The sequence below is a fragment of the Rhincodon typus genome, chromosome 1 (genome assembly GCF_021869965.1).
Source record: "Rhincodon typus isolate 14 chromosome 1, sRhiTyp1.1, whole genome shotgun sequence".
NCBI lineage: Eukaryota > Metazoa > Chordata > Chondrichthyes > Orectolobiformes > Rhincodontidae > Rhincodon > Rhincodon typus.
The window spans coordinates 129,837,058-129,851,537 of record NC_063332.1 but is presented as its reverse complement, the minus strand read 5'-3'; the positions used below and the strand labels follow the sequence as shown (position 1 = coordinate 129,851,537).

General features: G+C 41.0%; 1 protein-coding gene across 2 annotated transcripts in view; it reads right to left on the bottom strand.

The window, feature by feature from the left end:
• Nucleotides 1-14,480, bottom strand: part of sh3d19 (SH3 domain containing 19) — a 143,872-nt gene that overhangs the window by 40,559 nt on the left and 88,833 nt on the right. For both annotated transcript variants that reach the window (XM_048600927.1, XM_048600920.1), the window contains exons 5-9: nucleotides 12,683-12,830; nucleotides 12,388-12,580; nucleotides 3,951-4,967; nucleotides 2,929-3,036; nucleotides 2,501-2,604 (exon numbers count right to left, since the gene is read on the bottom strand). In XM_048600927.1, coding sequence (XP_048456884.1) covers nucleotides 2,501-2,604; nucleotides 2,929-3,036; nucleotides 3,951-4,967; nucleotides 12,388-12,580; nucleotides 12,683-12,830 — 1,570 coding nt within the window. The remainder of the gene's footprint in view (nucleotides 1-2,500; nucleotides 2,605-2,928; nucleotides 3,037-3,950; nucleotides 4,968-12,387; nucleotides 12,581-12,682; nucleotides 12,831-14,480) is intronic.

The window sequence follows — 14,480 nt, the reverse complement described above, 5'->3', positions numbered from 1 at the left end:
ACCAAGCACGGTAACGAAACGTCTGCGGAACAACAAACCAGCTCGGCAAGCCAACCAACCTCAACCCCCACAACCCGAGCTACAGATCTACTCCAAAACCTTAGAGTTCTACCCTCTCTATGTTTTCTCCTTAACAAGATCTAATTAAATATCTCCCTATTTTGTGAAAACAGATGCTAAATATTCATTAACAACTATACCTGTGTCTTTTCCCTCCTCACAAAAGTTAATTTCTTGGTCTGTAATTAGTGATTTTTTCTTTATTCATTCATGGGTTAAGGGTGTCACTGACTAGGCAGCATTTATTGCCCATCTCTTATTGCCCAGAGGGGAGTTATGAATCAACCACATTGCGGTGGGTCTGGAGTCACATGTAGGCCAGACCAGGTAAGTATGGCGGTTTCCTTTCCTAAAGGACATTAGTGTACCAGTTGGGTTTTTCCAACAATCTACAATGGATTCATGGTCATCATTAGACTCTTACTTACAGATACTTATTGAATTCAAATTCTACCATCTGCCTTGGAGGGATTGGAAACTGGATCCCCAGACTGTCATCTGGGTCTCTGCCAGATTAGCAGTCCAGTGATAATGCCACCAAGCCACTGCCTCCCTATTCTGGGATCATGTATGAGCAGGCATTCTTTATGTAGGAATATTAACATAATATTTGTCTATGCGAAGTATCACTACCATATTCACCAATGTCACATTTAACCGTGGGGGCACAGGTTTGTTTTTAAATCATAGCAACATCCATTTGCATGAATGACTTGACCTGGAGATGGTTCTTCTGTGGAAATCTGGGAAAAACTGCCTAAACGATCGCTTTCAGCCATTTACACCCATTCTCCACTGACTGTACCCATCTCTGATTAAGATTACATGAGATTGGGAGAATTCTCAGATTTCCATCCCATCATCCACTGTTCCTTCCTAAAGGAAGGCAGATACTCATGTCTGAAAAGGCAATATGCAATAATGCCACAAACATTTTTCATTGGTCCCTTGAAAAGGAGGATAGAAATGAATGAAACACAAGATGGGGACAGCTTTGGTGTCCTAGCTGTCTGAACAAACTTTTGACAATCACTAACTAGGCTTCCAGGGTTGAAGCAGTGGTTCAGACAGGCTGTATGACAGCTATTCATGATCATGAAACTATTCCATATATCCAAAGAGTCAAACATCTTCAAGTCAAACCTTAGTAAAAGGTAATATATTAGTACTCTCATCAATTTACTTTATATTTATAATGCATAATTTCATGAAAAAGGATCTTAATTCCAAATTGGTTGTGGATATACTGAACATTAAATAAAGTATGGCATGCATTTTTTAAAAAGGAACACATACATGCCAAAAGATGGCTGAGACTGTAAATTCAGTGGCTCTCTGAAATTCCTGTGTAGATTACACCTGAAGAATGTTAAGGGATCTTCAACAGTAAACACTTGAAAGTGAAACATGCTATTCAAAAAGCTGAGCTGTGATCTCCTATGTTCTATGTCCCACTTGTGGACATGATGAATTGAAAGAAAGGGAGTTTTGGGCAAAAGACATATTCTATACCCCCTTCCAGAAATATCCAAGAAAGTGGGTTAAAACCGACTGCAACCCTGGTCTCTGTGCTAGTGTGTGGTGCAAGCTTGTGACTTAAGTTACACTGTGCTAAAGTGTGCTGAGGATGGACACAGCTGAAAACTTCCACTGGTTACACATGCAGACAAAGAAAGAAATAAAGTCCCTGATTGCTAAAAACAAGTAGTCAGCCAAGTTACTGTTGAAGGAAACTGGACACCTCTTTTCAACTAAACTTAGAAACAAAACTTTCTAAGCAACTTCCCAAACATTGCAGTTAGCATTACCAGAATCACCCACCTTAACAGCCACCACATTTCATCATGGGCAAGCCGAAAGTCGTTTTGTATGTTTTCTTTTACTTTTTCCTTTTGGACTCATCTTTTAGTGCTAATCTTATACAAGTGTCACATTTTATTATCTTTTTTTCACGTTTTAGTAGCTAATAAACTCATTCCTTCTTTAACTCTAGAAAGGCTGATTAAATTGGCTCCTTTTAAAACAAGTATGTTTGGGCTAGGAAAAAGTACCCACAAGGGAAGCGATCCTTTTAAATTAATCTTATTGGAATCAACTGAGGAAGTGGTTGAGTAAACAAGATGAGACAGTTCTTCCTGCTTTAACTGGGAGTATAACCATTTGGGGGTATTCTATTGGAATTTAACAAATTGGGGACCTCTTGTAACAACATTTAATTATTTATTTCAGATATTTTATTCCTATTACATAAATGATCAATGAGATACAAATTATTTTCCATTGTGGCAATGACCATAACTAGCTTAGCACTACTGAGTCAGTGCATATGAAGTGTACTCTGCAATTTCTCATTATACGTAATGAAAAATTATAGTCGCTTCATTGAAAAACTGAGCAGATTTTTAAAGCAAAATCAGTGTGCAGGAAATTTATATCTTACTTCAACTGGAGCCTTAGACATAAAGCTGGGCTTCTGTGCAATGAAATTTCCAACAGGTGTTTCCACAGGGAGAGGGGGAGGACTTTCAACATCTTCTGAAGATGCTGGTGAAAGGAACAAGAAAGAATAGTCAACACGCACATATATCTCGTAAATCATGTTTAAATTTAAATGATATAAACTGATACAGAAATGCAACTGAGTTTCTGTTTATCCAAAACATCGAACAATGTCTCTTTTTCTCACTGAAATGGTACTGAAGACATCCAATTATTTCCAATGACTAGCATTGCTAATTTTTTTTTGCCATTTGCATTTGGCAAATGATGGAAATCCTAAGCTTCTTGCACTAAAGCTTCCTGAGAGGGGGCAGGAACATAAAAATGTCTAGAACATGTGCACAAACAAAGCAAAGAACATCCTTTTACCTGATTTGTTTGGTATACGAATTACTGTAGGTTTACGTAATAATGGTGGCCGACTTGATGTAGTATCTGTGCATGCTGTCATACCTCTAGGTAATGTCTGAAAAGGATCTGGTCACATAGAAAATAGAATAGGGATAATGTTAAATATTTAGTACGGAATATGTCCTTTACCTGTCACCACATTCTAAATCACCCACTCCTGATAATGCACTATATAACTAGCAGTAAGTTTCTTTTGTTTTATTCTTATCCGGAATGAGAATGTTATTACCAAGACCAGGATTTGTTGCCCATCCCTAGTTGTCCTTGAATTGATCGTCTGTCTGTCTGTCTCTCTCTCTCTCTAGGCCATTTCAGAGGGCAGTTAACAGTCAACCGCTAGACTGTCTTCAGCTCTGGGAGCTACACTTTAGCAAAGATGTGAAGGCATTGGACAGAATGCAAAAAATATTAATTAGTATGGGATAATGCTCCCAGGAATGAGGTATCCTGCGAATGAGAAATCTTCAGTGACGTGAACAGATTGGAGAAGTCCCTTCCCCAAGATCCAAATGTCCCCTTTCCCTCTTCCATTTCCTCATCAAACATTCCTTACATCATGGAGTGAAGACAGTAATTTGATACAATTGGAGGAAGAGCAGATGTTTTTTAAAGGGAGGAACCATCTGCACCAACTGAATGTAAATTATGCGGAATACCATTCTCTATTACATTATTGCTACAACTGACCTCATTGTTGTCTAGATGTATGGGGAAGGGATGCTGGGCCTTTGATGTAATATTCTTCATGGTCAAATAATTTCCCCATGCCTACTGGCCACCCTCACGTGATAATTTGCATAAACTACCTGTGAGCTGCTGCAATTGATGGAGCAGTAATCTATCATTTCAGAAGGAGACAGAGAGACAGAAAGCTGAGAGGAAAAAACATCCTTAGAGTTCATGTTCTTCGTTCTCTAACTGTGCCACCAGGGATCACATATAACAACATCTAGAAACAAACATAGCTAACATTTCATTACCTACTGTTACTAGAGAGGTCACGTTATCTCCTGTTGGAATGGTAGGTACAACATCATCATCAAAACTGATCAGATCTTCTGTGCTCGAGATTACATCTGGAGAAGGTGTATGTTTTCTGGGAGAAGATTCTTCAACCTGCACCACAGAAGCTTTTGTTATGGGCAACACTGAAGGTCTAGAAGCAGGAGATTTAGGTGATATAGAAAGTGCATCATGGTTTTCAGAAATGGTCCTTTTTGCCACGGTAGGCCTTGGTGCTGGAACAGGAACTTGATTCCTCTTATCTGTAGGTCTTTCTCTCTGAGGACTGACAGCAGCTGAAAGTGCATCTTTGCCAGGATCTAAAGTACTGTTACTTCCAATGTTTGGCTTTGATTCTGTGCAGACACTGGGCTTTGGTTTCTTGAGTGGTTCCGGCTTTGCAGCAGCTGCAGTCATTTTTTGTGGTTTTGGAAGGAGGATTGGCCCCTGCCTTTCTGCTGCGACAGGTTTTGTTTCAGCCACCTTATCAGATCCCCCTGAATTCTTGTCAGCCACAGAAGGTTTGGGAGCTACTATTGGTTTCAAGTAGCCTACAGCTGGCTTTGGCCCGAATGACCGTGGAGCAACCTCTGGTCTTTTTGATGGCCGCATGCTACCAGCAGAATTTTCAGAATCTGTTTGTGTTTCAAATGCCTTGATCCTTGCAAGGAAGCTTTGTCCACTGTTATCACCCATTCTATCTTGATTGGCAAAATTATCTTCTACAAATGGATTCTGGCTCGTTAACTTACGAAAAGCATCAATTTCTTTACCTTCTCCCTCTGAAGTCTCACTTTTCAGTTCTTCACAAAGTATCTTGAAGTTACCTAAGGACCTGGGCCTTGGTATAGGTCGTTCCACACCATTTGTGTTTGTTTGCACACTTTGTTCCCTACTGGAATGATTTTCTAATGAGATCAAAGGTGCTTCACTTTCCACGGGTTTAATAGGAATGAGGCACACAGTTGGCCTGGAGGGTTTCACTGGTCTCTGAACTACAACAAAAAAAAGTGGTACAAGATAAATTGAAAGCAAACTGTGTAAAGACTAGACAAATATATACAACATTTTTAAATGTTGTGGACCAGACCAAACCCCTTCAAAATATATCAAGCCTAGACCCTAATTTTTTATTTTATTTAAAGGCAAGTTTAAGTTACTGTGTTCCAGATATGATTTGATCAGTCCACTACTAAGTTTTAAGCAAAACACACTTTATTCTTACACCACAGTTAAAATACAAACAAAAGAAGAACTGGCATAACTTTAATTCTATCAAAATACTTAACAAAATAATGTATTATTTAACTATTAATCATCAACTGTTCCAATATAATGGCATCCTATAAACACACCCCTAGCAAAGGCAAATTCAGCAAAACAGATTTTTTTCACATGCTATCTCCCTTCAGTCCAGGAGAAAGGAACACTGAAAGAAACAATCTAGCAGCAGAGAGAGAACTCAATCTTTTTGCTACAGCAGAGAGAGAGAGCTGTATCTGTCAGCTTCAAACAGCCAACTCCAATTTCCCAACTGAAAGCAAAATGAAAACCCTGTGTTTGTGTGAGCTTGACTCCATCCAGTCATACTTCTTCTAATAATTTAAAATAAACACTCGGAGCTGTTTACTCACTGCTTCTGAAGCAGACAGTCCTGCATCACTGTGGCAACAGCTCACTACAAGAGGGGCAGCACAGAACAGATCTTTCTTAAAGGGACAGAATCATCACAAAAATGTCATTTTTGGAATTTGGAAATAATTGGCAAGACTGTCCATCTACGATTTATTTCTAGGAACTCAAGTGGTGGTGAAAGAAGAAAATGAAGATGAAGAGACACCATAATCTGATTTCACACTCTCAGCCACTAACTCAAACAGAAACTGCATGTAATTTTGGGATCTGCATAGAGGCAGGATCTGGTTGTTGAGACACCAACAGCAAGTACACTACAGCCAGAGCAGAACAGAGGTCATACAGAAATTCTTTTCCCTCTTCTTGTAGCTTCGCCTGCCCTATGTAGTCACTGCTCATTCTCACACTTCTCACACTCATGTTCAAGGGGGAAGACCTATTAGGGCATCCTGTCTGGGAGCAACTGGTTTTGTGCATAAGCTGTTAAGCTACCTGAAAACTACTGTAGCTCCAACTAAACCAGTTTCTGTAGACTACCGAAAGTAGAATATATGGAAACGCATCTAAGACATTCAGATTTGTATCAACAGCCAGAAAAAATAAGCTGGCAACCAACCTGTAAGTAGCTCATGTTCCCTTTAAATAATGCTGGTGGGAGGCTTTTCATTGAAAGTATGGTTTAGCTGTGCAAGGCAAAAGAGACCAAACTGGAGTGCAAGCTCCAAAATGTTGGTGTGAAATCATGTCATGATCTTCCTGCCCTGACTGTTACCGGCACGGATGGGTGCAAGCCATTCACTTTCCACAAATGTTTTTCAGTGTATTTAAGTATTGTGAATGCCCTTTTGGTGCTTTACAAGGACTCATAATATTTCACGGATGTGGTTGCTGTCACATGCTAACAACTATTTGGAGCCACCTGTGAGACGTGGGTGAAGGGCAAGGAACGTTACAGGCTGAGCTACTCCAGAGGGTGCAGCAAGTCTACTGGCCCTCCCTTACACAACTTGAAAGTCCAGAAAGCAACAATCCTGCACACTCTGCTCTAGGCATGTGGGACTTGGACCAGCATCAACCCAAGAAGCCCAGCCATATTCACTTCAGTTGCCTTTGGAAGCTTCCGAAAATCAGATGCAGAACAAAACAGCAAAAGCTAAGGTGTTCATCTTGGATGGCAGGCCAAGCATTCACACCACAGTGAGACAGTCATAACTGAGTTGGGCTGGTCTCCTACCCAGAATGCCTGACACTTGCTTACCAAAAATGAAGCGCTACTGAAGGTCTCGAGTCTGACCAACATGACAGGAAGCCTCAAAAAATTTCTACAAGGATTCTCTTGGTCAGTCTTACCGGCCACATATGTACCCACCACCCATGAAACAGTGCAGATGATGAATATGTCATCTTCACTTTAAAGGTCAAACAAGTAACATTGCCACAAACCTGTCTTTCAGCCCGAGTGCCTCAGTGACAATTTGTCAATTTGTAGTTTTTTTTAAAAGAAGTGCAATATTGTTGGTTCTTCTCACACAGATTGCCTGTAGTGGGTGCAATGTTAAAAAAGCATTTCTAAATACTGTCAATTGCTGCTTAAAAATCTATGGAAACTCTTTGGGCAGCTGGAGTGTAATGAACAGCATGCACCATTCCTCTACCCCAACCAGAAAAATCTGCACAATTATATGGTGGTCTTTTTTTTTTGAAAGCAGTCATTTATTTTTATTGTGTAATGCGAAGTGGATATGATACAAGAATTTAGCAAGATATTGAGTCATTTTGCAGTGTAAAAGAACTTATGGCATTCAAGGAAGATGATCTTTCACTTTTTTACAGATCTAGAAGTGGCTACATTTCTTTACATTCAAAGAGTATTCATCTTACAGATATAGCAGCGTATCATGGAAGCTTTTGTTAAAATTTCATCATGAGAAATCCAAAATTGAATCATAAAATCATAGCAAAGTATGAAGGACCGGTGAGTGGGGTGAAAGAATGTAGATTTTCTCTCTTGTTCAATTGAATTCCGAAACTTGTTTGTGCTGCTGCAGAGAGACACTAAAAGGACATCCAAGTATGGGTAAAAAAGATGAAAGACAAAAGTTCCCAGTGACCATAAGTGTGTTGGTGGTTAGCTAGGGGCAGCACTGAAGATAATGAGGTAACAGGCCATTTGCACTCTTGGCTTTTGATAAATGGCACAAAGATGAAAGGAAGACATCCAGGCCTAAAGAAAACCCGAAAAAGTCAGATAACCTGAAACTTTAAAAAAGTACTTTTTTCAACAAATTTTAAAAACAAGACATTGCAGTAGTAGTGTAGGTCAGGAACTGCTAAAAGTTTCCTATTACTGAGAAAATGGCAGATTTACTGCACATAACCTTTGTCTTTTTGGCTTGAAATTGGAATGCTGATTCCACTGCTGGCACTTATTGACTTGTTTGGAAATGCGTGTATGTGCATACACAATGAAAATATGATTGGCCTCAATTATGATTTACTTCCTAATGCTGAAAGTACAGGAACATACTAAAGTGGAAGTGCTACTGGAACCCACCCTGGCAACAACTGGAGACAAAGCGGTGTAAAGATAATAAAAGGCATTTTTGTTAAAAACAAGTATCAAAGTAATGAAGCTAACATAATATTCAGTTTTTGCAAGGACAATCCTCCCCCAGATAATAAAGACAATGACCCATTCATTAACAGTTCTGCACAGACACTAGGCAAGTTGAACAGTAGAAAATTGAATATATCAATAAATAGGCAGGGAGACTGACACTTTACAGACAGCTGATCCAGCTCTGTTGCATTCAGAATGATCTGGGTGCTCAAAACCCAAAAAGGGAACCAAAAATCTCAGGTTCTGAAAAGAGATCTTACATCCTCAGCCACTTAACAAGTGTTGTGGTTGCAGAGTTCCTCGCTGAGCCAGTGTGTTTGATTGCAGACGTTTCGTCACCCTGCTAGGTAACATGGTCAGTGCGCCTCCGGTGAAGCGTCGGTGTTATGTCCTGCTTGTTATTTATATGCCTTGGTTTGCTGGGGTGGTTGGCATTACTTCCGTTTCTGTTTTTCAGTGGTTTGTATGTCGGGTCCAGTTCAATGTGTTTGTTGATGGAGTTCCAGTTGGAATGCCAGGCCTCCAGGAATTCCCTGGCATGTCTCTTTTTGGCTCATGCTATTATGGATGTGTTGTCCCAGTTGAATTCGTGTCCTTCTTTGTGTGTATGGAGACCAGTGAGAATTGGTCGTGTCTCTTAGTGGCTAGTTGGTGTTCGTGTATCCTAACTCAGCTTTCTTCCAGTTTCGCTTATGTAATGTTTCTCACAGTCCTTGCATGGCATTTTGTATATTATGGTCTTATATTACGTTAGTTTTATTGGTGTATGTATGGGATCCTTTACGTTCGTCAGTAACTATTGCAGGGTAGTTGTTGGTTTGTGGGCTACCCTGACACCTATGGGTCTGTGTAATCCTGTGGTCATCTCTGATGTGTCCCTGTGTCTGGCCGTGTTGCGTCTTCTTGCTGTGGTCTGTCGTGAAGGTAATGGCGGATTATGCTTTTTGGGTATCCATTCCTTTTAACAACTCCATGTAAGTGCTTCTGTTCTACTTTGCACAATTCTGGTTTGCTGCAGTGTGTTGTGGCTCATTTGAATAATGTCCTGATCCAGCTCTGTTTATGGGTATTGGGGTGGTTGCTGGTGTAATTAAGTATCTGGTCCATATGTGAGGTCTTTCTATATACGCTAGTCTGGAGTTCCCCGTTGTTCTTACTTTCTACCATTATTTCTAGGAAGGTTAGTCAGTTATTTTTCACTTCTTCTTTTATTTTATTTCAGTGAGGATATTGTTTGTATGTCAGTGGGTTTCTTTTAGTCTTGTACATTTGATAATCACGGAGGTGTCATCTACATAGCGGAACCAAAGTTTGGGTGGGACAGTAGTAATGCCAACCACCCCAGCAAACCAAGGCACATAAATAACAAGCGGGACAGAACACCAACGCTTCACCGGAGGTGCACTGACATTGTTACCTAGCAGGGTGACAAAACATCTGCAATCAAACACACTAGCTCGACAAGCAAGTCTGCAACCTCATCCACAACCTAAGCTACAAATCTTCTCAAAAACTTTGAACATTTATGGGCACAACACCCTCAAACTGGCCTGCAGATGGGAGACAAATGCCATTCGTCAGAGTGCAACCTGCAAACAACTCTACTTCCTGCATGAATGCCTCAGAAAACAGGTATTACCACAAAGCTTAAAATATAAACCACCAATCAACAATCCACCGGCATGGAGAACAGCTGCACAGAATGGCCACTGAATGATAAGTGTTATGATCAATGATGCCTACAACCTCATCCACAAATATAAGTGGGAAACTGCGCACTAAGAAACTTTGTGCTCCAATGCAACCGACCAAGAATGGACAAGCCATCACCATACAACAACAGAAGACCAGAACAAAGAAAAGAATAGCCCTACAAGACGAACCATCCAAACTCACTCACAACGATGACACGGACAACGCAGAAACATGGATGAAGAAGGCCGACCACTTACAGACACTGAGAAGACTGTCCTCGTATGTGGACTGAATTATAACTACAGAGACGCCAAAAAACTTACTTCTTGGCTGCACAGGAATCGACACTGAAGAGCAACAAACTCATGGAGGAAATACAACAGACCATCAGACAGACGATTGTCTCAACACTGAGCAGAAAAGATAAGTGGAACACATTGAATGCAGAAGAGAAGAAAGCCCCAGAAAGACTCAATTCAGAAATATTGTAATCCCACCAGCAGACAAAGGACACATGGCAGAAATCCTTAATAGAGTTCAATACATCGAGAAAACCAATGCACTACCAGCAGATACCGACACCTACCAACAGATGGCAATAGACCGGACACCACAGTTAGGGAACTGGATTACAATAACCCTTAAAACATTACACAGCACAGGAAACATCAACTAGACCGACTACCAAAAAATGAAGCTAGAGGGATCCAACACACCCTGCTTCTATGGACTCTCCAAGGTACACAAGCCAGGGGTCCCCTTCAGACCCATTGTCTCACTACCAGGTACACCAACATATAGACTAGCCAAAGAACTACAGCAGAAACTGAAATACTTAGTTGACAACAGTACCCACTCCATCCACTCCTCCCAAGAATTCCTCAACATCATCAAGGACACCAGAATGAAAGAGGATGATATAATATTATCCTTCGACGTAACAGCACTATTTACATCCATAAACATCGACCTAGCCAAAGAGACAATTGTCTCACTGCTGGATGTATCAGGAAGGCAGGCATCCCATGACACCAACAGCATCAAGGACAGCACCCTGAAACTGCTGGATCTGTGCCTCACAACCCACCACCTTCAACGACCGTATATTCAAACAAATAAACAGAACACCAGTGGGATCCCCAATAACAGGACTGATTGCGGAAGCAGTAATGCAAAGGTTAGAACGAACAGCGCTCACCACTATACAACCCAAACTCTGGGTCCGCTATGTATATGACACCTTCGTGATTATCAAATGCACAAAACTAGAAGAAACCCACTGGCACATAATATCCTCACTGGAGTAAAATTCACAAAAGAAGAAGAGAACAATAACTGACTACCCTTCTTAGACAGAATGGTAGAACATAGGAACAACGGGGAACTCCAGACTAGCGTATATAGAAAGACCACACATACGGACCAGGTACTTAAGTGCAGCAGCAACCACCCCAACACCCATAAACAGAGCTGCATCAGGACATTATTCAAATAAGCCACAACACACTGCAGCAATCCAGAATTGTGCAAAACAGAACAGAAGCATTTACACAGAGTTCTTAAAAGGAATGGATACCCAAAAAGCACAATCTGCCGTTACGTCCGCAACAAACCACAACAAGAAGACACAACACGGCCAGACACACTAATCACCCTACCGTTCATCAGGGACGTATCAGAGATAACCACAAGACTACTCAGGCCCCTAGGTATCAGGGTAGCCCACAAACCAACAACCACCCTGCGACAACTACTGACGAACAGTGAAGGACCCCATACACACAACCAATAACACTAATGTAATATACAAAATACCATGCAAGGACTGTGAGAAACATTATGTAGGCCAAACTAGAAGAAAACTGACAATAAGGATACATGAACACCAACTAGCCACCAAGAGACATGACCAGTTCTCACTGGTCTCAATTCACACGGACAAAGAAGGACACAAATTCAACTGGGGCAACACATCCATAACAGCACGAGCCAAACACAGACATGACAGGGAATTCCTGGAGGCCTGGCTTTCCAACTGGAACTCCATCAACAAACACATTGAACTGGCCCCAATATACAAACCATTGAGAAACAGAACCGGAAGTAATGCCAACCACCCCAGCAAACAGAGGCATATAAATAACAAGCGGGACAGAACACCAACGCTTCACCAGAGACCACTGACGATGTTACCTAGCAGGGTGACGAAACATCTGCAATCAAACACACCGGCTCAGCAAGCAAGTTTACAACCTCATCCACAACCTGAGCTACCAATCTTCTCAAAAACTTTTAACAAGTGTTGTCCCTTAAGTTTAACTTTCGTGCTACCTTTCATTATTAAATTCACTATTACTATGCCTTAAATTATACGAACACATACATACTGATTTTAGTCAAAACAGGCCTTAAACTCATTCTGTCCTTTATATCCATATGCCATTATGAACAGTGTGTTTTCCTACCTGTTGCAGAACTGCTCCCTCGCAAATGTGCAAAATCAGCGTCAGCGTTCCTTGTCTGAATATTCTCCGAATCCTGGTCAAATTCAAATTCAGTCTGTGTTGATGCTGTAGTTGTTGAACGCCTTTGGGGAGATGGTGTGGGAACTGGCTGCTGGTTAATTTCTCTGATCACCTGGTCGTAGGATGGTGGAGGCTGCAACCAAAGTTTAGGAAATGAACACACCATCAATACAATCTCTGCAAAAGTAATTGTTGATAATATCAACTTTTTCTTTTTTACAAACTAATTTCTTACTTCTGCTGCAACAGGTTCGTCAATTCTCCAGAGAGTCCGAGGATATGGAAGTCCAAGCCCAGCCGAATTCGCACAGTTCCCTGGTGAACCAGGATACCAATGATTCGGTCCTATGGGCTCTGCAGCTATGACTGTAATGTCTGGGCGCCTGGGGAAAGATGGAAACATTCTTTCAGTAATCCAGCAATATTGAACTAAAGGCAGAGACCTCTCGACACTCAACCAAGGTCATTTTTAGTGGAATCACCTGAAAACCCATCAGACAGCGTTGTTAACTACGGTAAAGAAATCCCCTCCTTGTTGCATAGGTATTTAGAAAAAAATCAATGAATTAATTTTAAAGTTCACAGTTACACTATCTATGCTTGATGAACTGATTTTACCAATGAAGGAATTGGGCATAATAATTTGAATCTGTGTCCTGACACTGACGGGAGAAAAAGAAAAAGCAGCTGACAAAGATTCCCTGACAAGGACAGAGCTGCCAGTAATTCAGCTGCTAATTCTTTTGACTGACTCACTATCTACTATTATAATTCGAGTATAATTCTGTATCTCATGGCCATGAGATGGAACTTCATATGCATTCACTACATATCTTGTACTTACATATAAAATAAAAAAACTTCAAGTTATTTTTCAATATTATTAATATGTCTGACTGACCAAAACTCTAAGTTCAGTCATTTGTTTCTAATACTACTTAGAGTCATGGAATCGTAGAGATGTGCAACACGGAAACAGACCCTTCAGTCCAACTCGTCCAAGCCGACCAGATATCCTAAATTAATCTAATCCCATTTTCCAGCATTTAGCACATATCCCTCTAAACCCTTCCTATTCATATACCCATCCAGATGCCTTTTAAATGTTGTAATTGTACCAGCCTCCACCCTCTGGCAGCTCATTCTGTACACGCACCACCCTCTGCATGAAAAAGGTGCCCCTTAGGTCCCTTTTAAATCTTTCACCTCTCACCTCAAACTTATGCCCTCTAGTTTTGGACTTCCCTACCCTGAGGAAAAGACTTTGACTATGGACCCTATCAATGCCCTGCATAATTTTATAAACTTCTAGTAGGTCAACCTGCAGCCTGCACTTGCATTAGGTACACAGCCTACCATTAAATCCTTTCATTCAAAACATCCAAGGTATTAAAAGATGTCCAATGAAAAATTGATCATCACTGAGCAAAAAAAAACAGACCAACAATGTGAAGTACTTTGCTCAGCATTCAATGAAGATGTATGCTGCATTCAGTTCATCACATCGACCTGCAGCACACTGGGGCATCTGCTCAGGGCTGCAGAACAACTTGCTGTGGGACAGGGAAGATCTAGTCATTATGCCCCACGAGTATCAATGACAGAGGCAAGAGAAAGAAAGAGGTTCTGCACAATTGGTATGATGAGCTAGGTACCAACTTAAACAGCAGAACCTCAAAAGATAATAAATGACTGGATTATTCCTTTAAGGCAAATAAGATTAGAAGAATGAATACATGGCTCAAAAGGCTGGTGTGGGAGAACTGGCTGCTAGTTCACGGGATAACAAGGTGTAGAGCTGGATGAACACAGCAGGCCAAGCAGCATCAGAGGAGCAGGAAAGCTGACGTTTCGGGCCTAGGCCCTTCTTCAGAAATGGGGGAGGGGGAAGGGGATTCTGAAATAAATAGGGATAAAGGGGGAGGCGGATAGAAGATGGATAAAGGAGAAGATAGGTGGAGAGGAGACAGACAGGTCAAAGAGTGGAGCCAGTAAAGGTGAGTGTAGGTGGGGAGTTAGGGAGGGGATAGGTC